This window comes from Echinococcus granulosus, assembly GCF_000524195.1.
Source record: "Echinococcus granulosus chromosome Unknown EG_S00007, whole genome shotgun sequence".
NCBI lineage: Eukaryota > Metazoa > Platyhelminthes > Cestoda > Cyclophyllidea > Taeniidae > Echinococcus > Echinococcus granulosus.
In genome coordinates this window covers 402,008-428,013 of record NW_020170387.1, presented here as the reverse complement: position 1 = coordinate 428,013, position 26,006 = coordinate 402,008, and the positions used below count along the sequence as shown (strand labels likewise).

Sequence of the window (26,006 nt, the reverse complement as noted above, 5' to 3'; positions counted from 1 at the left end):
AATTTTGACTTTTCTCCCTAATTTTTACCCTCCACGGGGACCATTTTTGACCAACTAAACAAATATACATTTCTCCTTACTCTCTTTTACTCCAACATTATGCTTGCTACCGTTGATATTACTGTTAAGGCACCCGATATGTTCACGGCTTCAAGACACGTTCAACGCTTGGCAGGCAACTTTTTGGACGACGTGGATGACTTTCAAAGAGCCTCACGGGCTGCCGATCGTCGCGCCATGAGTCACTTCGATGAGGCCGTAAGTCACCCCTAGTAACGCGCTCAGTAAATATAATCATCACCTTTGTGCTGCGTGGGTTATTCTAAACTATAAATGTCTTGAGTAATTACAAGTGAATTATTTGAACAAATGTAGTTTAAGATCAAAATGTAGCTTTCTGTTGGGGCAAAATGCTATCATTTTCTTGATAGCTTAAAAAGCAAAATACATTAGCTATGGCGGCGCTGCTAAAATAAATTAATATCCGGATCAGTCAATAAAAATTGTCAAGTGAAATTCGGAAGGTAAGTTCGCAAAAAACCTGTTCGTCGGTTGTGGATGTTCCTGAACAGCCGTCAGATTTGAAGAGTGTCTAAAGGGATTTCCGATTTCATGGCGTGGCACCTGCAGTCCGGCCAAACTCACCTCATGCGCCCACGACGCAGCATCTCAATTTCGCGAATAACCACCCGTCCGTCAAACTACTACCACGTGGAGGGACCGCGAGTGCGTGCGACTAGCGCGGAGCCACGCTACACCACCTACACTTCGGGGGTGCGTCCAGTGACAGTGGTGGGCTCGCGCTACCATCACTACTCGCCCTACTACTATTACCGCTACTACCCGCGCTACTATGTCCACGACACATACTACCCTAGCACTGCCACATATTACAACGACTACCCGTTCTACTCTACATCGGCGTGTAAGTACTGGCCTTACACCTCGAAAGCGCACTACAGCCACTACCTGCCCTCTACGACTTACTACACTCGTAGCAACGGCTCAGTATATGACTACACTCTGCCTACCTCTGGCTTGCGTGCTTCAGTCCCCTCCTGGGTACATGCACTTGTATTCTTTCTACTCATAGTTATATGTTCACTTTTTGCCCTGTTATTTTTTAATCCTACGCCCTCACTCCAACCTTATGCTCACGCATGAGTGTGATGGAGTATGTGTGATTGAAAAGAAGTCGTATTATTATCAAAGGCCGTTATTCAGCTTTTTTCGAGATTTGTATGAGACATAGGACTTCGGAACTGTCTTAAAGCCATTTAAGACATTCTTAAATGCGAAGTTTAAAACGATAGGTTGTGCCTTTAATTTTATCCTTCTGATATAGCATGGCAGAACGAGTTCATGCACACGGACTTGTTGCTAAGGCACTCTGCGAAATTTTGTGGTGATGTTTGCACAAAGGGTCTGGCCTACGTTGGATCCATATTCCGTTGGCTAAATGGTATTTCTTTTGTCCCCTTGATTGTAGGACATTGGCTATAGACCTCTGTCGCTGAGCCGTTGGTACTCATATAGCGATTTAGTAAGTAAATGGTTTGGATATGCACCTAAATGGCAGCATTCCGCGAGCATGAATAGCGATGCTTTTAGTCAGCGGTTGCGATTTTTATGACCCCACTTACGAAGTGCATTATTTTGATTTGAATGTGCTTGACTTTCACTCCTTCACTCAGTGTTTCCACGTTTTTTTGGTGACTATTTTGTTTTGGATGTTATTTACCTAGTCGTTTGTTGGCGTTTGGCATCATGCATCCCTATGTTTTCACTTATTATGTACACCCGCATACATAGCTACTTCATCTGTACACTATCCCCATGTACAAATCCCTCTTACTGAATTTAATAAATTCCTTGCCGAACCGTTCTTAATCAACATTGCCGGGGTGAGGTTCTCTCTAGAAGAGCACAAACCACGCTGCCATAGCAATCGTACTTCGACAGCCGCCTAACCAAAATGATAAGTTAACAGGACACTTTTTGTCAGTTCGAAGTCCACTTATGACTAAATAATCTGCAGGTCGACCCTCTGGTGGTGTATCCATCAAGCATTTCACCGCCTCCGGTGCAGATTTACGATTACCCGCGGCATCCCGTCCACAGAATGCGTTTCGGCTCTGTACCACCTGTTTCCCCCGCAGCGGCCGCTCAATACCGCCGCGCTGGAAGTGTGACCCGCGTTCCGCCACCGCCTATCAGATACGTCACGCAGTACTACTCCGATCTCACGGGGCCAACCCCCATCAATACGAAATACGTAAAACGTTCTACGTGACTTCTTTTAATCACTGATACCTTTTGGCCTTAAGTATCTTTAGAAATCTACAAATTATATAAATGTAGTCTCAATTAATGGGTTAGTTTCAAATCAACTATAAACTCACATGCACTGTGAAAACTTGTGTACACTGTGTTATTTCAATCACGCCTACGTCAAATCATGTTCCAGTAGCAATTTCGTTTATAATCTCTTAATACCTCGAATGCAGTGGGGACAAAATACACGTATACCTAGTCTGCCAAAAACTCTTGTCTTGTTGTCTTAACTGGGATGGGGAGTGATCAGGAGTTATTGCCTTTATTCATGTGCTTCTACGTAAACACTACAGCCTACTGAAGAAAGAAGGTTTGGGTCACTTGATCTCTGAAATAGCATAGGCCACACAGTGCTAGAAGCGGCTATAATTCCAGATATCTTATTGTTCTGGCGACCAAATGCAGATTATTTTTTACTATTAAAGGCAAAGCTTATTCTCCAACATTTATTAATTCAGTCAGAAATAACATGGAGCATCCCTTTAAAAACCTATAACTCTTTCCTGTCTAACCATGGCTTCTGAAGCTTTAGCTACCGCTTGCCGCTTGATAGCAAACTACATTGAAAATGAAGAAGAGTTTTCTCCTAAATTCACGGAAGTTACCACCTTGGTGTGATATTTGCTGTGTCATTTCCTTTTGGATCACTTGTTTTTATTTGAAATCCTTTGTTGCCTCAGTAGGAAACAGAAAGGATAGTTTAGAAGGCGTTAAAAGGCACACAAAAACCTTCACGTCGGAATCAATAGCATCTTTAAAACGGCAGCAAAGGGACACAAAAATATTCTAAGAGAATTTTGAACGCTGCTGTTTTAAGATGATGAAAGGCCATGATGTTTTGTTCTATTTTAGGTCTATCACAGTCCAGCTAGTCTACTTCCTAGACCCGGCTACAGGTCACGTTTCTACCGCATTCCAAACGGACCTAGCAGTTTATTGGACAGGACAATCACTGCGGAGGTGATGGCTGAAAGACGACGCATTGACGTGAGCTTAGCCATCTCCTTTTTCACAAACGTTGGTTATGAATCGATGAGCGCCAAGATTAGGCATCTTTTAGCAGTAACACCATTCTCTCCTCATCACTCATTTAAAACGTGAGAAAATTTGAAGAATCACATTTTTTGATTAGGACGAAAAATTGTTCTCCCACACTTCCGCAATCCCACGCGCATGAACTGCAACCATAAAGTGGGGAGGCGAGCTGTACAGCAGACAGATGAACAATATTCTCACATATATATAAGCAAAATTTCCAACACCAAATTCTCGGCCACTTGTCAGATGACGATTTTCTTAATTTCCAAATAATGTTAATTGGGAAGCTTAGACAATGGAAGTTGCCTGATACATGTAAAATCTCAATATTAGCCAACGCAATTAAATAGCGAGGCATTGAGGTTGCAATAAATTTAAGGTCAGGCACATTGGTTCAAAAAGCCAGTTTAACCCTTTATATTAATAAAATTAGTTGAAGTATTTGTCATTTACCTTATACCATTTTTACATCGGGCATTACTTTTATAACAGCGTAAAATGGATGATCTTCTGACCTACAAGCTTCCAGATGCATCGATTTACGACAGTTTGAAATCAAGTCTTCGCAAAGTACATGACAAAATGGATGTGCATCGTTCGTTGCTCGACCGATACTCAGCAATTGACATGAAAGACGGTCCCTCCTCTGTGGAAGAACGAGTTGCCTCAAAGTGCCGCGAGCTAGGAGAGCGCATGGCCAGATGAAGGAGTCAACAAGTGCAATTTATGCCCCTTGACTTAACTAATCTTTATTGAACCGTCTATCTCTATAGTCACTTACCTTGTTTAACCCTCCGCGCCTCAACCAGTGAAATATACTTAGGCTTGTGGCATGCTGCATGCTTTTGAAAATTGTCCGCCTTAAGTGCCTTTATTTCTTTATCGAAATCACGTTGGGCCTCCTTCATATGGTCATGCCTAGCTCCCCTATGAACGTTTCGTTTTCCTTCTATTCGCCCACCCCCACCTCCCCTTCGTTAGTGTGCTTCCTTTAATATTGCAAATGAAAGTGCCTTGGGTAATTGGTCATGTAGTTTATCCTGAACGTTGGGTGTTATGAAACATTTTCTGCCTACTGCATCGCTGTGATTTTAGCCACAACTTTTGTATGCACCAGGGGTCATATTCAGATGTCAACTTTATTTTTTCAACTTTCAGCTCGATTCAAGCCCACTGGTAAGTCGCATTGCTCTGTTTCGCATACTTCTCCTTTTTTATTTCACCACGTTATTTTTAATTGAACATTTCATTACCACTAGAACCTTCTTAGGACAACCAGCATCTCCTAAGCACCCCTTATCCAATTTTCCCCGCATTGTTATCTCAACCAGTAAGATGTTGTAATCACTTAACTGGGGTATTATGGAGTCACTCATAGTGGTCCACTCTGGTGGATACATATAAAAGAATCACATTACAAAGTATGTGGATCCAAAACACCTAGTCATACTTAATTCCTAAATACATTTCAAAAACTAGGAAATGAGGATGCAGGACGCAGTGACCAACGTTCCAATTGAGAGGATTCCGCGCGCCCGTGGTCCTGACTTAAAAACTACACCACTAGAGACCGAAATATACTACCGTCATCCTCAAACCACCACGGTGACTGCTAGTGCTAATCGGGCGTAGATAGAGGCCCGGGAGATTGCATGTGTGACATCATGGAAGTGTCTATATTTGCATGCTGACTACTGGAAGTAATCTGTACAGCTTTTGCCTCTCATCTTCTAACAATCTTCAATATGGGCACGCCTTAACACTGCGCTGACTGTATCATTAACATCTTGTATTACAGGGCTACCGGTACTACCGATACTACTAGTAGGCTGAAACACAACACGTGAGTAACAAGCCAACCACACTAGCACCTTACCAACGCCACCATGGCTTGTATTAAGGGAAATCTGTTGCAGGCGGCTACAATTATTTGCTTTGTTATTCGCTAGTTTTAGCAGTTTTAATGCTGCCTCCCATTGCTAACGTTTACCTGCTGCTGTGCAACGTTTGCTGAGTTACTATGCATTGTCAGTGCAGTTCAAAGATTCTAGGATATGGTTGAGCTTATTTTCAGAGGAGCTCTACCGATTACCATTTTGACTGTCACCAGGAATGTCATTCTGCTTTTTAAAGCTTACACGGGTTAAGATACACCGCTAATACCCAACGAATTTCTACATCAGTACTCATTTGCGCGCTGCATGCTTATGATTGATGAACCAACGACTAAATGCCTAACCGTTGCAAACTTACCTGTGCACAGCCTTACGATCGTGTACTCTAGAAGGTGACATATTTCCATCTTTTTTGTTTTAAGGGCTATGGACCACCTCTAGTTCAACCAACTGGCAGTTCAACAGCCGAGCTTCGTGGTCGTATTCGTCGTCTCATCTGCCGTTCGCGTAGAAACCCGCATCATTTTCGTTATCTCCCATCTTCCTACCCCTCTGCTTGATTGTGAGCACCGAAATTCCTTGCCCAAACGGACCCACTTGCCCTATTTTTCTGCCCTTACAGATATAAAAAAAGAACTTGTTTCCGTTTTTGCGTTACCCTTAATTTTGCCTATCCCTTGCGTCTAGACAGTTATTTATCAATGCTTATATATGCTGCTACTGGTGGTAGCAGAGACGTTCAACTTATAGATTGTGCTCTAATCTTATATTCACTAGTACTAAAAAAATGAGATTTTCTGCCCTAGAAGTCTATATGAAACTTGAAGAAGAGACTTGCTTGTTATGACTAGTCCTTACTCAATAAACCTTACGATATTTTCTTTTCGCGTTTTGTGATAAGTAGTGTTTTGGAGAGTGGAATTACTGTTTCATGAGGATTCTACACAACAACGAAGCAGCTTCGACCCTCCTTTATTCGCTGTTTTAACATCGCATTCATTTAACCGACATATGAGAGTGGCAATTGATAAGAAAGACTACGTTTTCAAAGTTTGTATTATTAATTTTTGGTAAAAAACGCCGCAAAGGAAGGTAGCTTGTCTTGACGAAGATGGTAGACGTGCTAATATCCTAAACAAACCAAATATTGTCATCCCACGTAACACAATTACTTCTGGTAATTTAAATCACTGTGTCTACTGAAGTTTGATCAAACTGATAGCGCTAATAAATAGTACAAAAGCCTCGTAAAGTTTCGCTGTATTTTCTTAGATTCTATTCATTGAAATACTGTTTGGTTCGATACAATAAAATATGGATGAAAATGTGTACATGTGCATCAAAAATGCTCAAAAGACAAATCAAATAATGCGTAATGCATATAATGCTGGAAGCCTTGGTTCTGACCAAACCATCTGCTTGAGGTGCCTATCTACCCATCCCATTCGTAAGCTTGCCTTAAAATGTGGTAGAATCGTTTCTACGGCCAATCCCGTTTTCAACTATCTTAATGCTATGTTTAATTCTGAAAATCCAAGCTGTTACAATCCAAAGATTTAAACGAAGGACTAGGGGCACAATTCCTTGCTGACAGATTGAAGGACTTTTATAAACATACCTACATGTATTTTGTCGCCAAAATGCTGATTGTTCCCCACCCATTTTGAATGTGTCCATAAATGTATTAACACAAGTTGACAAGCATTTATTTTTGTCGTCCAAGTTCAAAAAGTCCACAATTTTAAAGCCGAAAGAAGAAACCACATTTGAAGTGCATGTTTTGAAAATATGTACGCGATCATTGGCATAGGCTTAGGTAATAAACTTCCACTATATTTACAACTGTATATTTGCAGCAAGATGTTAAGAACTTGTTTTCTGTTTACTTCTCTAAGGAGGAATGCAGCTCGGTGCAGTGCACTTTGGTGACTTAAGTACTATGACCATCAAAACTGTCCAAACAACTAGTTTAAATAAACTCAAGAATTCACCTTCCAAGGCGTCTACGCAAAATGGATCTCACCTATAAGGGGCCTCAATAAGTTCCTCTAAAACCCTTTTACCATAATACATATTGCTCATTTTAGTTCATCTTTATTGCGTGACTTTAAGGTCACATATTAGGTAGTACTCAAAAGGTAAGTAAATGGTGGTTCTTGGTGCAACTGGCGGAATTTAATTGGATGAAATAAAACGCTCACCTCTACTTGACAATTTTTATTATGGAAATAAGATACACTTTAAGTCGTACTGATTTGGCATTTGTTTTGGTGGTCATTTCACGACACGAACCGATTAGCCTCCATGAGTCCTCCCTCCATCTTGCGGCATAACATTTCGGCCCTGTCTATAGCCTAACGGCTATTCCGCTGTTTTGGTGCGCTACATTGCGGCCTTGGGGTGACTGGGGGGGACACTACAAACCTGTTATTACTTCTACGTCTATTATTGTTGGCTTAATTAATCGCACAGTTGCTAAAGCTCTGGTAGTAGTAAACTGTCCTCTCTCAATGTTAAAAGAGCCTAGAGACAATAATTTGAGTCAAAGTTGGGAACACAACAGCTAAAGGAATGAAAACTGATGTTAAAGTTTTTTCTTTCGGAGAAAATGTACTTTAATTGCGCCTAGGAGTTGCTTGGACGCACTTTTGGGGCGGATAACAGGCTAGGGGTCATTGAAAATCTTTAGCGTACTTTGTTGTGTGTCGTAAGACGTATGTTGTGGATCTAAATGGTCAAATTATCTCCATACTTCCACTGGCTCGCATAGCTTTGTAGCAATGCAGCAATATAGCATTTTCATGCTTAGTTCAATGCTTCTGACGGTGACTACCAGTGCCTTAATATGATCCAGTATCTCATTCGCATGGGCTGCTTGATGAATGGAATTGCAAACACCACAACTGGGAAATGCAAGTTGTAAAGGACAATTCGAGGCCCGGGATAACGGTGCAGTTAAATGTAGCACCCGATTAGTCTATCAGAAGTTCGAACGTTATTCGTGATGCGGCAAAACTTTCCAATAATCGTCGTGGACGAAGTTCATTTGTGGGTAAAATTAAAACCTGAGAGTTCATGCTTAATTGGGAAACGGGATTCACAGTTGCAAACTAAGAATTCAGAATTTTGATTTTCATGAGGTCATATGTTGAAGTTTGCTTAGCATTCCGAAATACTGGCCGGAATCATCGGACAATGACCGCGTGGTCAGAACTTGTATATTTTATAGCCATATATAGAACACCGATATTGCTCAAAATTAGTAACCACTAAAAAAATGTCCTGAAATAGTGACTTAACTGCAGCCATGGGGTGGATTCAGGAAGAATTTACCATGATTCAGAGATGCCTTAAAATTTGAGGTGTTAAAAATATCTTTAACCGGAGGTGCCCAAATAATTCAGATGAAATGGTAGGCGACTTTATATCAGGGAGCAGAATAATGTGATCAGTAATAAAATCCACCAAACAATTCGCAATTATTTTTAACTAGTTAACAAAAGTGCCTCATTTTCTTACTTGGATTCCAGAGATAGAAATGATACTTAGGTGGAATGCACAAGGTTTTTGTGAGGAAGTTTGACTTCTTTTGTGGAGGAAACCCGGCAGTTTAACTTCATAAAGATGTTCATTGCAAGCTGCGTACCCACTGCGGGTTCAACTCCACCTTCGGTGCATTCAAAAGGCCAGCGGTTTCAGGTAGTAATTCGTTTCACGATCACGTGTCAAAGATCAATGAACACAGAGGGAGGCGGCATTTTCAAGCATGATGTTATAGGAGATGCGACAATTATGGAACCTACACGGAGTTTTTCTAGAACTGGTCGATCATCCTCCATTTCAGACTACGCCGATAATGAGTCAAAGATCATTGAACAGACATTTTTGTGTCCTCTTGATAACAGGAATTTAAGTCAAAGGGTTCATTGCATCGAAATTCCCAAAATTCGACCACGAAAGTGCCTTAGCCCTGATACTAATCAGTCGGGGAATGCTGTATCTCTTGTACTGCCTTGCATACCTGAGCCACAAAAGCGTTCAAGGCGAACCCATTTTTTATCCACTACTTTGCTTGAAAATACAAATGATAACCAAAAAGTCTACTATCCCCATGCCCGAGCGGATTCTATGCTCGAGTCACCAGTAGGAGGAAATAACACGACCGTTCATAAGACGTCCTCATCCAAAAGGAGACCTCTGTACCTTCCACTGCCTCGCAGAATGTCATGCAAGTACCCTGGGGATTCCAATCAGGTGAATCGACGGGGAAAGCCTATGTGGAACATGTCTTCGAGAGTCGATATCAGACCTCGCTCTGTGAGTAGTGTCTCTCCATCCCCTGTAAGATCGGTGCGGTCGACATCAATACCGACAAAATTGATTCCCTTAGAGGTGAGTGAGCGCAAAGCCAGTAAAATAGATGAGCCTGATTGACCTTTTCAATTAAATGCCGGATCTGTCTTAAGGATTTAGGAAAATTTCTCAAGTTTTATTGAGTTTGAGTTCTATTGAAAAGATATTGCAGCCTGACTTGAGTTTAGTTTTCATTTTCTGGATATTAATTAGAACTTATAATCCATTTTTTAGCATTCTAAATCAAAATTGACGCCAATCAAAAGAGAATCGGTGTTTGACAGACTTTATAGAGAGGGCGGTCGACAGAAAAACTCAATGCGGATAGAAGCAGTAGAAAATCCTATTAAAAACCACTGGGAACACAGGTTGCTCTCACCTCCACAGTCGTTTTTACACACTACGCGATCAAACCTGACCTATTCACTACCCAAGAAACGCCCATTAGATGCGCATAGTATTATGGTCTCTCCAGTACACCCTCCTCATCCCGTAGGAATACCACCTCCTTCTCTTAGTAAGTCTCATATTGAATGGCGGTCTGCTTCGCCACAGCCGCGGCCGCGTACAGAGAGTGCGGCGTCCGCTTCGGCCTTCTTCACACTAATGATAAGAAGAAGCAGGGAAGAGTCGGAAAAGGTACCTATTACCGTAAATAAAATACAACAGCCTCTTACTTGTAGAGAAGACGCGAAAGAATGGGACAATATTAGCGCTAAACCATGCCAGTTAGATGATAAAGATACCATAAATGAAAGTCTGAATGAGCTGATTTTGCAGTTGATTGAAGAGCAGCCAAGCGCACCTATCAATGCCTTTGTGAGCGAGAACGTGGTTTCCTGGAAATCTCTTACGGCCTTGTTTGCTGAAGAAACTCATACTTCAGCAAATATTAAACAAGTGCAGGGATTAATTGATAAACTTCTACCCGATTACACAAGCAAGTGGGAAGAACATAGCGAGCCTCATGCAAAATCGACAGAAGTATATCGTTCAATGAAACCGATGCATCAAAAACTCCCGTATAAAGAATTTGAGTCGGTCGTAATATTCGATCCGGCTTGCGCAAATGCCATTCTCAGAGAACACGATACCGATTATTCCTCCTCTCCAAATCTCACGACAGTGGCTGATAAAGTGATCGACTCTGCTTGCCAGGAGGTCTCCTCACATTCCGACCTACAACTCACCTCTTCTCCATCACCTCATAAAATTAATACCAATAGTATAAATAGGCCTGTTAAAGGCGATCGCTATGATAAGGAAGCCCATGCATCTACTCCCCAACCAAAGCAGGAAGAGGTCTCAGTAACCATGATGGACAGCGGAAATGGACTTAAACAAGGCCAAGATAGTGGTTCGAAATCAAACCGCCTAGACTGCATGGAAAATAAAATAATTGTGGCTAACGCAACGTTAATGAGGTCGTGCATAGAAGTGATTGAGCCTTATGGAGAAAATAGTCGGTTAATGGATTCCACTGATCTATTGGCAATTCCTCCTCTATCAAACAATTCCTCAACAGAACGAAGAAGCGAAAGCGGAGAACAAGATTCTTTCATCGATGAATCACTCGTTTCACTAAATAGTGCTAGTGAGTATTTTTTTCAAGAGTATGTCGAACTTTTGAAACCAAATAAGGCTCAAACGAATGAGCTCGTGGATAGGGAGGAGGATGGGAAGACACAACGAAGATTAATTGAAAATCATGCGCCAGCCACGGAATGTCTTGATCAATTGAGTGTACATCAACTACTGTATCAAAGAGAAGTGGAGAATTCTGAGTTTTCAATGTCTAAGGTAGAGGTTTCTCAAGACCGTTGTTTCGAACAGGCTACTCTTAATAAATCAAATTTTGCGTGTCTATCTACTGATCTCGAAAGCTACGAAACTGAGAAAGTGTGCAAAGTCAAAGGATCACTAAATCTTTCAGGATCTACTTTTGCCTCAAAAGTGACCAATGAAGAAAGACAGTGGTTAAAAGCTGCATCTAGTAGCAGTTCATTCATAGCAGCAGATGTGAAGCTAATCGTTACACCAAAGGTAACCGTTTATACTTTATAGTTAGGCTCTGCAGAAACCCTTTGACAGAAAGCTTTTATCTTAAATAACTTTGCAGGATTTACATGACATCCATTAACCAGAATCACTTTGCACTAACTTCATAAGGACTAAATGGCAAAATTACCGGGGCAAACACAAGTTGAGTGCAAAAGAAGGAAATGGAGGGAAAGATTCCCTACTAATTAACGTGTATTTGACCTTTTACGACCATTTTGATCGCTAGGATGGCTACCTTTATGATGTTGAGGTGTATGCAACCATTCCAACTAACCTAACTATGGTATCTCCGGTTAAAGTATGTTGGTGGTTGCAAGTAAATTGACGATGAAGAATGCTCTTGCCAGAAAAAGGGGTAAACAAATACTCCATCTAGTATATTAGATCTGAAATTGTTGGTACCTACTTAGCCCGATCATAATGCAAGCTGAGCACATGATCTCCTATAGTCTTTACTGTTTATACGCGCCAAATGCATTCATCGAATTTTTTCACGCCTCCAATTAAATGGCATAGTTGGATTTGCATTTTCACATCTTTATCACTTTCCCGAATCGACTTACACAAAATTTTTTTAAGAGAAGAAAATTTCTGCTGTATGCCAGCTTCATTAAAGTGCTACACGAAGCCTATCACTTACGCCTTGAAATCAATCCAGATTGTGCTATTTATGCTTGATTTTTCTGTTCATCTCTTCATTGTTTTGCAATAACACTGTAATGAAGGCGATAAACAGTGATTTTAACACATTATAGCTCATTTAAAAAAAAATGCTAGTCAACCTCATTAATTGGCAGCGAAATTATTAAACCGCAGATTTTCGGCAATTCTCAAAGGTTGCATTTCGATTCTCTAGATGAAGAAATCTAGTCAAGCTTTGGTTACAAATAACAATTCTTTATATGAAGGGCATTTTGCTTACGCCCTTCTTAGAACAATGCCTGCGCTTCTCATCGTGAATACACAAAGATGCCATTTCACGATTTCGTTGCACCGAAGTTTTCAATGACTAGATTAAATGTAAACGAAAAGTGGTACAATCACACACTTCACGGAAACAACATCATACAACCGATGCTAGCCTGATAGGCATGGAGTCCTTCCATTTGAAGTTCTTCTGTATTTATCTTTTGCTCATGCCATCATTTATATGTTTCTAGTAAAGGTACGTAGTAATCTAAATGCAAAATTTGGCGCTGAAAACCAAACTTAGAAGGAGACGAAATGCAGTGTACTCAAACTATTTAAGTATTTTTTTTTCATTTTGCGGTACTAATAATGTTTTGAAGACACCTACGTGGCACATAAATCCGATAAGTCTCCACAGAACTCAGTTTTGAAATTTTTATAATGAAAAATTTTCAGAGCTTTTGTTTTTAGTGGATATTTCATTCCTTTTTGAAATCTCCCAACTGCAACTGTGACCTTTAACATTTTGACAGTGTGACAAGTTGAATACACAAGTCAGATGTCTACATTCACGACTCGGTAAAGTCGACAGTATTACTGCGAATACCTCTATACCTTGCAGAAAGCACTTAAGCTGTAGATCGTACAAGCTGTATACAAATATGATAAAGTTGCTGTGAAATATGATTTTTAGAAGTGGCTATGGCTAAAGTTTACCAACAAAAGCTATGCAAGCTGTGCATATAAGTAGGATGATGGAACATTTCCTTCAATCTTTCTTTCAGGGTAAAAAGACTGAATTCTCCCAATCATCTCTTCACCCCTTATCACTTGGAACCAATCTATCGGCTCAACAAGGAAGCTACAAGATTTTTCAAGGTATGGATAATTTTTGCTTTGACATTGTCTCTGCAGTCTCATCGCTGACTGGAAGCGAATCCTCCAAACAGGAACTACTAATATTACCGGATTATGGTCCTTGCAAGCACCAAATAGCAGAAACTCGTAGGTTATAAAATTACTTTCCCTGATGCATCCACTTAGCAGATTACGTTTTCCGAAGAGCTACTCCTGAAGAGACAGCAAAAGAGGTTGCACGGTTCAGAGAGGTTCTCTCAAAGTTGAATGCTCGATTTAAAAACGCTGGGATAACCACTAAGAACTTGGCTCGGGAGCTAAAACTGAGCTACCGAGGGATCATTCTAGCCATACGATCTCGTCTTAGCTCGAAGAAGGAGATCATATGTCAGAATTCCACAAAAGCTCTGGGCGCTACCCTTATGCAGTGTGTGGAACAGTTCGTGCATATAGTGGACAATCAAGTTTTGCGTCACAATTGGCTGGAGGCCTGGGATAGGGGCTGTCTACTACGACTCAAGGCGGACTTTATACGCTACCTTTATGAAACCTTTCCAGCTAATTTGACTTACCAGCTAAAGTGTCGGGAGGCCTACAAAAGCGCGCGGCTATTCTTTCTGGAAAACGGCTTGCAAGATAAGGCCGAATGGGTCTATCTCCAAATGAACTATGCCACTTTCCTGTACATGTTAGGTGAGAGAAGCACTGCTCAATTTATAAATGAAAGACTGATCAACTCCCTGGTTGTTCGTCGATGTGGAAAGGATATTAAGGCAAAGCTGCAGTTGAATCTTCAGTTTTACAGCAAACCCTAGTAGTGAGTTATACCCATCCATGTATTGAGATCTTTTATTAAATCAAAGCAATCAAAGTTGTTTTCCAGTGTCGTTTTTACCAGAAACAACTGAATACAGTTACCATTAAACTTTTACTTTGGCTAACCAAATGCTGGAATTTTTTGTTTACCATGAAGGAAAGGCTTTATAAGTTTCCACTTTCGGCATTCATTCCTCAATAAATTCTGGGTGTTTGTTCTCATTGAATTCATTGAAAATAAATATTAATAACTGATTCGGACTTTTTTCTACTAAAGGAGCAATTAACCCCTAAATAGCTCAAAGCATTTTTTACGTAAAAAATCGTATCCCATAGCCTTCATGAGAAGCTGAGAATAGAACTACTTTTTTGCCTGTTCGGTCCATGTTGTGCAATCAACGGTTTGCCAAGGATGGCCACATAGCCTGCAAAGACGTGTGGATTCAGATGAGACGCGTTGTGGAACACACGCCATATGTGCACACTCCTTTCCCGGGTGTGGTGAATTCAAAGATCCGTCCCTTGTAGGCCACACGGTCAACTGTTGCACCGTTATAAGACAAGTTAGGGAGTGCGGTCGAAAGGTCGACATCAGGTGAATCACTGAATGAATCAGCAGTAGATTTAATGAGTCCCGCAAACCCTAACGCCTAGTTTATTTCGTTGCGCTCAATGTCCTCTTTTACAATACTTTCCACTGAGCTTTCGAAAGTAATATTTCAGTAGCTTGATGGTGTGGTCAGCTTAATGGGAGGTTAGTGAAGAAAGATTTCGTGAGCTTTTGTGGTGATTGATGTTGTGAATATTAAGTCGGTTTTACTTAAAATCGCCAAACACGAAATGCATAAATATTCATGACCTGAAGGCAAATTCAATTAAATAAGGAAAAAACAGGTAATAGAATATTCCACACGGTAGCTAAATATTCGTGAGGCTTGACTTTAATATGTCCGAACAGTATTAGCATTTCCACCCGGCTTAAGAGTCTTGAAGCACATTCCCAAGCAGTATGCCAAATTTGGCAAAATTCCAAAGCCTATGTCGAATAACTGTAAATTTGGGTAATTTAGAGGTCACCAGTTGCTTAACATTACGTCTCAATGAAGAAAAAGAGCAAAATTCGGTAAAATAATAAACCTAAGATGTCACAATTTGCACTTCAAAATTTGTTTCAGACCATAAATTGCAATTGCGTGGCAAAAACCGACTTACCGACTTACTGGAAGTTTATTTCAAACCGGTAAAGTGTAAAAAGCAGTCCGTGTGTGCTGAAATAATGACACTGATGATGACGATGATGGTGGCAGTGGTAGTGTAGTTTATGCCCTGATCAAAGACTGCATTACGGGCACTGCTGGAAATTTTGCATTGAATTGGTAAGTGAGTCTACATGAGAATGATTTCCTGAACTAAAAATGAAAGTGATATGCAAAGAAATCTAGAAGCCATACTTCGATTAATAGGTATGTGATGTACCAGTGATAAGTAGGTGCTAGCAAAATGTGCTAGAATATAGCAGCGGCACAGGCACCGAATTTTTGCCATTCCTCACTTACTGCTAAAACACCTTTAACAAAATCATATGCTAATCAAGGCAACTCATAAAACACCTTGTTACACGAACACTATGCAAAACCAGATTACAATGTTTAAAAGGATAGCGACCTCATTAATCTATGGAACTCAGAGAAGCAGTGCCCCAAAAGACTCATAAATATTATGTAGCGTCCCAAGACTCCCTAAAGACGAAAGAAGACGCAATACTCGGGCAAGCTTTATTATTCAGCAGAGAGAAGGTGCCTGAGCTACTGGAATAGCCCAAAGGCCAGCCCACCCAGCGAGGTGCAAGAAGGCTAATTAGACGTACAAAAGTAACTCCTCTCCAATCCTGAGGGATAAACCACCATCGTATTACAATTATGCTTAAGTGTTTTAGTTTGCGACTGCAAAATGCTACGGGTGGTCATTGATAATGATTTTTACATCACATAGGATCAATTTAGTTGCACAGATCTCATAAAAGGCTGCTATCCACTATTTGAGTATGTCCCTGTGTTCTATCGATACAAAATATAATTCATAGCCTTAAGCTTGGTGGAAACCACATCTGAGAACTCGTAATAATAGTGTAATACGATGGTGGTTTACCCCTCAGGATTGGAGAGGCGTCACTTTTGTACTTTGAATTAGCCTTTGTGTACCTCGCTGGGTGGGCTAACCTTCGAGCCATGCCAGTAGCCCAGACACCTTCTCTGTGCTGAATGTATGTATATATTCTGCCTCAGTATTGCGTCATCTTTCTTCTTCAGGGAAGTCTCGGAACGCTACAATAAATACGCGCGTAAGGCGTCTGAGCTGTCATAAATATATACGTTAAGTAGAAAATAAAGAAAAACTTATTTAAGTTTATAAATAGTGGGGCCTATTTAAAGAATCATAAATCGTCAAGAGGCTAGCCAGCCTTTTCTTAAACCGTTACCAAGGAATTTGTGTTTAAGCGAAAAAAGAGAACAGATAACAGTTAACTTTCTTTATCTGCCCCAATTACAAATAGTATATTAAATTCACCTAGAAAATCCCATGGCTGCGAAAATGGCAACAAAGGTTTTGCCGAGCAACCTTATAAATATAGATCAAATTGCTTTGAAATTAACAGTGATAAATCCTAGGCTTATCATAATCAAATGCGTCAGCCCCTTATCTAAATTCATGAATACATAAGGGGGAAATTTAGGTAAACATTAGTGCAAGTTAATTCCTCTTAAGTACCAAAAACCGTCACTCTGGTGTTAATGCAATTACACATGTGTCTGTCAATAATTTTTAAACTTTGTCTTTTAGTTTGCTAAGCTGTGGGCTTCTTAATTCTACTTTCACTAACTTGACGTTTTGATTAAGCAGATTTTCACCGGGCCTTTCGACTATGCTCATCATCAAATAGCGCAATTGCGTGTGTGATGGTTGTCCTTCGTGGATCTAGTTTCAGCCATGACCTCGTACGAGGTCTAAGGATGCTGAGTATGAGAAGTGTTAGATCAAAACGTAACGCAAAGCCCGATGCTTCACGAGGCGTTACAAATAATGAGCTTAGGATGGATCATGAAATGTTTGACGCTGTTGAACATCTTTCCGATACGTTGATAAACGATACTTCTCGTTCTGTGGCCGCGAGTATAACTAAGGAACACCAAAGAGCACGTGAGAATATTAAGGCTCGAATAATTTTTCGGAAAAACTTCAGGTGTTATCTTCGTTATAAGTTAATGGGATATCTAGGGGCCCTCCTGAGTTGACAATTCTCACCTATCGCGCTAGAGAGCAGATTGCACATTTGTCGATGACCCAGCCATCCGAGTGGGGTGCAGAAGCCGTTTCTGAATACTTTCCCATTTCCTGCTGCGGTGCAGCTTTACTCTTACAAAAGCAGAGGAAAAATCCGCATCGGTTTTTTCGTTCTCTCGATTTTGTCGTAAACCATGATACTCAGTCAATTAAGAATTGGCTTACTCTTATCGAAGTTATTTGTACAGCACAGGTTGAAGATCAAGTAAAGGCGAATGAATCCCAGACACTTCAAATTTTAAGTACTCGTCTGCCCAGTGGTTTACGTTGGATTGGAGTTGCGAACGTTTTGAATAAGCTAGCCTTCGCCGACGGAAACCCAGCACTTCCCTATCCACCTCAAACGTCCATCGAAGCATTTAGTTTCATCAAATCGCGCCATCAACCGGGGTACTTCCAACAAATTGCCGAAAGATTTTGTAAACCCATTGACACAACCAATGAATCCATCTGTGTGCGAGAACAGCAATTGTCTGTCATCAATAAACTGATTAGTCTTTTCAGGTGCATGGACTTTTCCGTGTTTACTCAACCTCTGTTGGAGGACAGTGCATTGACCTTCAAAACAGTTTGTCGTAATTGGTTGTACATTGATTCCAACTCACCGCAGCTGGCCCAGTCTCGGTTGCCAAAAACTAAGTCAAAAGTTGACTGTGATTTTACGAAAAGCATTCGTTATAAGCGAGTTTGTACATAATCCACCTAAATAAATCCTTTACGCAGAAATTTCTTTTTGTCCTCTTACGTGTAGACCATAACTAAGCGGCTGGCCTGTCTACCTTCAGGACCTTTCAGTCGGATCATTGAACGAGGAGTCTATATTGTCTTCCACAGAGGGCGGTGGGTACCGTCATTCAGCCTTAGAAAACACAATTCCAGGGCTAAGCCTCCAGATTTCGCCGTCCATGGATCGGTGTTTAAGTGTACTGCCACCGATTGACACCTTCAGTCACCAGGTTACTTGAATTATTGTCATTCTAGTTCCCATGTCTCGTGATATTGATGTGCCACGGTTACTTGCAGGAAGTCGAGCCGAGATTCAATAGGCAGGAGGAGAGCAAACGTGGTTTGAAAGTGAAGAGTGTATGTGTTTCTGGACGATTTTAAGACTTTAATTTATCTCCACTGAAACATCTACGGTTTCTTACCTTTTTTAGCGACGTAATCGGACCTCAGGAGGCATTCAAAAGCAAGCCAAACCCCTTTCTATTTCTAAAAACGGCACTACTCTCGATAAGCATGGATTCCCCTGTCCCATACCCTCGTGCGTTCGAGCAAGTCCGGAAACTGCGTTCAAGCGACGGTACCTTTGAGTCACTTGCTCTGTCTTTTGGTGTATATTTTACCGTGTTTTCACGCCTCATGCCAGTCCCTCATTGAGCTCTGTTTTGCTTTTTTGGCATCGTAAGACGTTAAAGCACATTACGTTCAACTTATTTTACTTATTATTTTTAAACTAAAGAAATACCATTTAAGTATGCTCGAAATTGTGTAGTTGTGCAAATTTACAGTAATTCTTTGACTCAGCTATGAGTTCGGATTGGAACAAGTAGTTTAATTCCTGTAAATCAGTATTTCAGTATTCTTATCTTTTTGGTATTTTGGTATTTTAAGAACTTTAGTGGTGCCACATGGTTCTAATGAATAAACCGTTATTGATTTGGAATATCCAGATATCCCACAGGTCCTAATCAGCAAAACCGAAACTTTCCATTTTGGTTGAAACGATTATTTCCACTAAATTTGACTGAAAACAGGTTCTACGGTATAGTATTTAAGTTGTTGATGTTATAAGATTATCTTATTCTTTTTTACTGTTTCATTTAATGAGCACGCTTATATCGGCTTTTCTTGAATTAGGAGTTTGGATAACGTGCTCCTGCTGCAGCTAACATCGACACCATTACCTACCTTTCTGCTTAATTCTATATCGACTCCATTTCTTATCTCCTGTTTTATAGTTATCCGCTGCCAGATGTATCCTTCCATACTTCTGACCGTTAGGTGGTTATGTGATGCCTGGTTCGTTGTCGAATGTATCGTTTGCCTATTTTGGAATGAGAACTCTTCTTTATGTGGCCGATTCTTTCGTGATGCAATTGTAACTTTGCCGCTGCACATTAGTGGTTTTAGCTAACGACTTTTCACCAGGCCGCCAAATTTGGGTCGAAAATGCAAGAAAAGCAAAAAATAACCCCCCCTAGTTTATTTATGAATCTACTTAAAAAGATTTCATTCTTTCTTTTCTTAAAATGAGTTTTGTCTGCCTTTGATTATTGCGTTTCATTAATTTCAAATTACTTGAATCCTGAATGGAACATCTTGAATTTTCAACAAATAGTAAATGCTATCCATTCATGCTTATGTATTCGCTCTGATAGATATCTCATGCAAGAGCACTTGAATTTCCACAGGAGGCAAAAGCCCTTCTGCTGTGATCGCTGCCCTCAACGATTTACTTCAAGGCAGAACCTCGCGCGTCATCGCCTCATTCACGCTGGTATGTTCACGGGCGCCTTAAACCCTCCTATCCTTACACTGATCAATTATTTGTAAATAGAATCATATCCCCTTATTTTCTTCATGAATTAGCTAACCCCTCGATGATGTTTTGATATTTATGGACTGCCAAACTAGGTTAACAAATGAACGGCCCTTTCGTGAATTGTCTAAGATGTGGAATGGTTGTTTAGCTTTGAAAAACTTTCACAGAGTAGACAGCCAGGTCAACTCTTTCACCTTCATTTCCGATCACATTTTTTGATTACTTAACTTATCCGCTGTCGTTTTCAAGAGTACTGTCCTTCGCTTCATTCCCCCTGCGTTCTTAGGTGTAACCTACACCTGTTCCGAGTGTCGTCACGTTTTCATGCGATCCTCTGATCGCTCCAAGTGCTTGCGAAACCATAGGCTGCAGAGAATCATTTCTGAACAGGTAATGAATAACAATCTTGCTCTCGGTTCTATTTTTTGTTTTAGAAAATATTTACTGCTAGAAGGGGGAATTCCGGTGTCAGCATTTCGCTGAGTGTATGGTCTAAGTACCTTTTCAGATAAAATAAATTCTTATTTTAATCCTGTAGTTTCGTGGCGATTGATCTAATTTAAATGTCGCCTTTCCACCGCAATTTATTCACGAAGCTCCAGACTCCACAACAAAAGTTTAACACTTCAGTTTACATTGAAATTTGTTTCGGCAATTTCTGAGTAAAGGGACAACCGGGGCTTAATAGATTATTCTGCTACTAGTTATCTTAAATTGGTTCTCATTTCAGGGAACGAATGCTAGGCCAGCTCCCGCAGTTGTGGTGCCTAAGAATGCGTCGATTTCCTTTCCCACCACTATCAATGGCCCTTACGTCTGTCCTTTATGTCCAGATCAACGGGGGTATAAATTGGACTCCTCTCTGCGAAAGCACATGCGTCTCCACCATCCCAACTACAAGCGCACCATGGGCATTCAAGTCTCACGAGTCGACGAGATTCCTTCCAAGGTGGCTACCCAGCAGGTTGGAGACCCTCGAAGAGTAATATTGCCAATTTTATGAAAAATCGTAAACCTCTCGCAATTTTGGCACTGCCCTCATCACTAGGAGGACATGGTTTTATCATCATATTGTCACATCTGACCGCCATGGAGCACTCAGTTGTATCATCCGAAGTAGGGAGTAAGTCGGAATAACTTAATAGCCTAACCCAATTATCAGTAAGTGAATGGCGTAGCCTGACGACTTCGCCTCGTTACTGCGCTCAGGATTCCCTTCTTGGTGTAACTACCTTTTGCCAGTCGAGTTCACGTTTTGTCCGTATTACCTGCTTTGCTAAACTATCGCTTCGCGTCATTCATCGTAAAGGATAGGTGAACATTTCAAAGCAGATGTCCCGGACAGTTAGCCCATATTGTGGTTAGACTTTTTAGGCATTCAATAAATGAAGCGTACTGCAGCACAGGGCAACCACCAATGCATCTAAAACCGTAATTTTGTCATTCGAATTGCGTGACCTTTAAAAACGAATTTGTTTTGCCATAAAACTACCCATAGCTGACACACACGATGGGATATTTGCATGATTTATGTGCAGCATTGGTGCGTACATAATGGCAACAGCTTTGTTAGTGGTGCTTATTACCTGTTGTTGGTGCTCTTTATCACACTACTGCATGGTTTTTAAAATTCCTTGTCCTGTGCGCTTGTTTTTTCTGTCATTTTATTTATTTGGAACCATTGTTCACTAATCTTGGTATTATCTACTGGCAAAGGACTTAAAAAGAAATGCATGGTTGTAATGTCTTCTCAGTCCAACCTGGGTAAATTATAATAATTTATCTCATTTCTTTGTTGGACATTCCGATTCATTGAGTCCAACCCATTCAATGGTTAAGATATAGCCTTCTGATTGATTGACGAATTCTGTATCCTAGTTAGACTCCATCATGCTAATATATCCTCCAAATGTATGATATTGTAGCTTCAATATTGTTAGGTCAAACTTACTTATTGTATCCCTTTCAACAAGGGTACATGGCACATTCATGTTCGCTCTCTCAACACTTTGTGTCTTCCATGATGTACTTTTCCACTACGATTATGCTACAGACATGGTGATTTTCAGAATGTGCTGTGTAAATCCTTATTTGCCGTGCTCGAACTGAAATGTGCAGAGACGAGCCGATTTACTTATGCATGCCATCCTTTTAATGTATTAGCTTATTTATTATAAGCCTTGTCACAATGTACTTCTAGAAGTTACACGATACCCAATCTAATGCGAAATTTGTGCCATTCCGTAGGCATCATAATGCTGCACTGCGTAAGCTTAAGTCAAAATCGTTTTCATATGTTATTGAGGTTATTTAAGTGTTTGCGGCGCCTGAAGGCTGTAAGTTGTTTCGCATAAACTTTTGCACATTCGTGCCCATCTAGGTGATAATTTGAACTCCTAACGCCCGATTTTCGGCATCAGTACCCCAATGGAGCTATGTGTGGGGAAATTTTGTTTTCCTCGTCCGTATATTTCTCCCCTCTGGGTGATGTCTTTTGGCCGAGGCCACAAGTGATTGTGTTAATGCATCCTGTCTACAATTTTTCACAACAGCCACCTTCGGAGACTGCTGTAGTTAACTACAGTTTGAAGACACCCGCAATTGCCGTGGCATCAGACCCCACAGCTTCTCAACTGCCAATCAGCCTCGGTTCTGGTACCGGGGCCTACCTCCTATCCACTGGGGATATTTTCTATGCAGTAGTTCCTCAATACACAGGAATTGACCAGCCCATCCCTGCTGTTGGGCCTGCCGGAGTAGAAGGAACTACTGAGCAGGTTGGTACCAAGGTGTTGTAGTAGATCGCCCTCATGGTAGAGTCAAGCATCAAGTATTCCTTTCATCTAGCGTCCCACCATTTTAATGGAGCTAGCTCCTGCTGGATCGGGTGTAGTGGGAGAAGAGCCTCGACGGTCAGTTCACAGTGCCGTCTTGGGAGTCACAGAGGGACCCCTGATATTTACTCACTGCCTCCCTGTCGACCTCTGTACTTCGGCACTCTGCTTGACTGTCACTGATCCTTCGCTTCCAACCTCCCTCTCCCCTGTAAGTTGACATTTAAGATCATCGACTTTTTCATGATGAATAAAAAGTGAATTCATCCCCATTCATGTTAGGCGTCAGTGGAATTATTTCCTCCGATTCATAGATTCCATTCTTCTAAGATACTAAATGCCTCATTGTCAACCAGCAGTATTTGCGAGGTACGAACTGAAATAGGGAATATGATCCCAAGTGTCGAATTAATTGTATGCCTCAATTTGCAAACATCCTCATAGGGTTTGTGACAATCTTCATCCAGTCATTTCAGCCGATTTTTTTTGCTTGCGTTGTGTTCGGGATGGTTTTTTTCGGTTGTTCAAACATTATTTTCTTTCAAAAGTTAGATGTGAAGGCTGCGTTGAAATGTGTATGACAAATTAGAAAAATAGAAAGAACGAAACTACTTTCCGGATTCGTATAAAATAATATAGATATCCACCTCCACAGCCCCGAAATGAAAAGGTTGAGAAAAAAAACTACCTGCTCCTTCTCATATTCCGTTTGCGCATTTCGCACTTCATTTCCCTTGGCAGTAGCACCTGAGCCCTCCCTGAAGATGCTGTAAGATGCAATAACGCGAACTTAGAGAAGGGCTTGAAATCTGCAGGGATAAGTGGCATTGGCATGGTCAAATCGCGATAAGATCGAAAGGACCACCGTTACAGACATTTCAGCAGTCTAAACAATCGCAAGATATAAACGAGGGCGAAATGCATCAGTAGTAGTTCGCACCGTTGGCTTTGAAGAGGATTCTTAGATATCACGTCATCCTCTGGGCTAACTACATGGGGATGAAGCCAATTCAAAAGTAATGCTTAAGACGACGCTGCACATTCCGTAGGAGAATTCGCTTAAAAGCAAATCATAAACTGTATCCATCAGGAATACTATGGCCATTTTATTAAGGAGAGTTTGGTTTCGTCCAATAGTGGTCTCATTTTATTGCCAGTCACAATGTGTTGCTAGAGATTGAGATAGTTGCTGAAATTTGACACGGTCTGAATAATCCCTCTGCTTGGTCTCTGCAGGTGGGTTGTGTGGTGTTGTAATGAAGTTATCAGCCTGGGAAAAACGCGATTTTTCCTCCATCAGGCTGGATTCTCTGACGATGTCACTACTGTAATGTTTGATTCACACTGAAAGTGCTATAACACGAGCCCAGAGATATTGTTGTCATCGACGTACGGATGGACTTTGAGAATATTAACATGTGTCGTAGTTAAACCGCGGGAAATCCAAAAGTTCTTATGGCTAAATATACAATTTGAATACATACTATTCCAATACGCTTCTGCCTGCAGACGTCTCAGCATCCGGCAGTGATTCCTGTCCAGACCAGGGTGTGTTCGTCGATTGCTGGTGAAGGAGCCCTCGATCTGACCGAGCTGCCCCATGAGGTTATCGATCTGTCGCACAGCAACCCCGTCGACCTGAGCAGTGCGCACCCTCATGCGTCGAGATCCACGCTGTGGGAACCGGAACCGGGTTTCAGCTTCACCGATCTCCTCAATGTGGATGACGAGGATCCCAGAGGACTTCTTCTAGGTAGCGAATTCGAGGTTGGATTGGATTTACGGCTCCCTGAACCTCTGTGATACTCTTCTCTCTCACACATATATAAGCACACACAGCAAATGAATTTTTTACCACCAATGAAATTGTTACGTTAGTCTGTTGCAGTACTCTAGTTATCCTGTTGGTCCATGGATGGGGCAGTGAAATGTGATTTTTTTGTTAAATACTGCTGTTTTTTGGTTTGAAAGAGGTGTTTGTGAATTACATCGGATATCATTCCAATAACTCTCTCCTACTCCCCTGCGTTCCTGAAATTCTCTGATAGTGCAGAAATTTTCTTATACGTGTAGCCCTCTAGCTAAAACATTTTTCCATAGGATCGTTTGTTCTTTGTCGCATAGAAGCGGATTTGGCAGTAGAAAGCGACACAAATTTTACTTTCGTTAAAAGTTTGTTCCACATAACGAGTATGTACCTGTATCTCTCTGAAATGGCAAGTAGCGACTTTGAGTAGTTAAAACCAACACATTGCGCATTAAATTCGTGTAAAAGAGCATTTTCTTAGACCTCGAGAACGTTTCCACTGTGAATCTATCGAATGGTTCTGTGGTAAACTTTAAATTAAATCAACAATTCAATTAGTTGGCAATCATAATTTGCTTCTGTTAATTTTTGGAAGCACTAATTTAATGAATGCGGTCTTTCCTGATCGAAAAGCGATGATTTGCTGATTGCATAGAAATTACCTTTTACTGGTACTTGATTTGAAATCGTCGGTTGTTCCTGGGCAACATCAAATAATTCTCAGTATTCTCAGTGCGGAAGAACTTCCTACATAATTAATCACCACCAAACTGCGTGAAAAAAGCCTTAGCGACGCGCTAAATTTCATGTAGGGCTAGCCTGTAGCACGTTGTCTTTCAGTTAGGAGGGCTTCCTCCCAGTGCGATGCATCTGAGCGTGGCCTAACTCTAGACGCGGTTAGGACGCCTGCGTATTTTAATGTAGTTTGGCTGATTTTTTGCAGTTAAAGGAAGACTTTTTTTTCATCAACGGTCGCTATTGTAGTGACTTCAATTAATTCTCTGGTCAGAACTCCGCATCTCATCTCAACTCGAAATGCCTTCTACCGAAGTGATATCATCATTCGCATTCAAGTGCCAACTTGCAGTGGTAATCATTATTCAAGAAGCATTGTTGGTAAGTGCCTTTGGTATGAGGACTCACATCCTTTAAAGTGTTTTAGTCATCCTTCGGCGACTTCCACAAGAGGTGTGATGGATAAATATTAAGTTTCA

The 26,006-nt window shown here is 41.0% G+C and overlaps 3 protein-coding genes across 3 annotated transcripts; all 3 read left to right on the top strand. All coding sequences in view use genetic code 11, as the record gives it.

Moving 5' to 3' along the window:
* Positions 1–99: 99 nt before the first annotated feature.
* EGR_01765 (hypothetical protein) lies at positions 100–4,077 on the top strand (the record flags this gene model as incomplete). The annotated part of the gene is made up of 6 exons (XM_024491014.1): positions 100–258; positions 631–1,062; positions 1,490–1,543; positions 2,039–2,275; positions 3,187–3,321; positions 3,865–4,077. 6 exons carry the CDS (start codon positions 100–102, stop codon positions 4,075–4,077), a joined length of 1,230 nt encoding a protein of 409 aa, XP_024354470.1.
* A 4,982-nt stretch (positions 4,078–9,059) lies between these two features.
* EGR_01764 (hypothetical protein) lies at positions 9,060–11,684 on the top strand (the record flags this gene model as incomplete). The annotated part of the gene is made up of 2 exons (XM_024491013.1): positions 9,060–9,365; positions 9,855–11,684. 2 exons carry the CDS (start codon positions 9,060–9,062, stop codon positions 11,682–11,684), a joined length of 2,136 nt encoding a protein of 711 aa, XP_024354469.1.
* A 5,537-nt stretch (positions 11,685–17,221) lies between these two features.
* EGR_01763 (PR domain zinc finger protein) lies at positions 17,222–24,788 on the top strand (the record flags this gene model as incomplete). Its single annotated transcript, XM_024491012.1, has 11 exons — positions 17,222–17,505; positions 17,541–18,291; positions 18,392–18,562; positions 18,588–18,689; positions 18,764–18,909; positions 19,988–20,106; positions 20,438–20,541; positions 20,882–21,133; positions 22,704–22,928; positions 22,999–23,196; positions 24,495–24,788. 11 exons carry the CDS (start codon positions 17,222–17,224, stop codon positions 24,786–24,788), a joined length of 2,646 nt encoding a protein of 881 aa, XP_024354468.1.
* Positions 24,789–26,006: the final 1,218 nt, after the last annotated feature.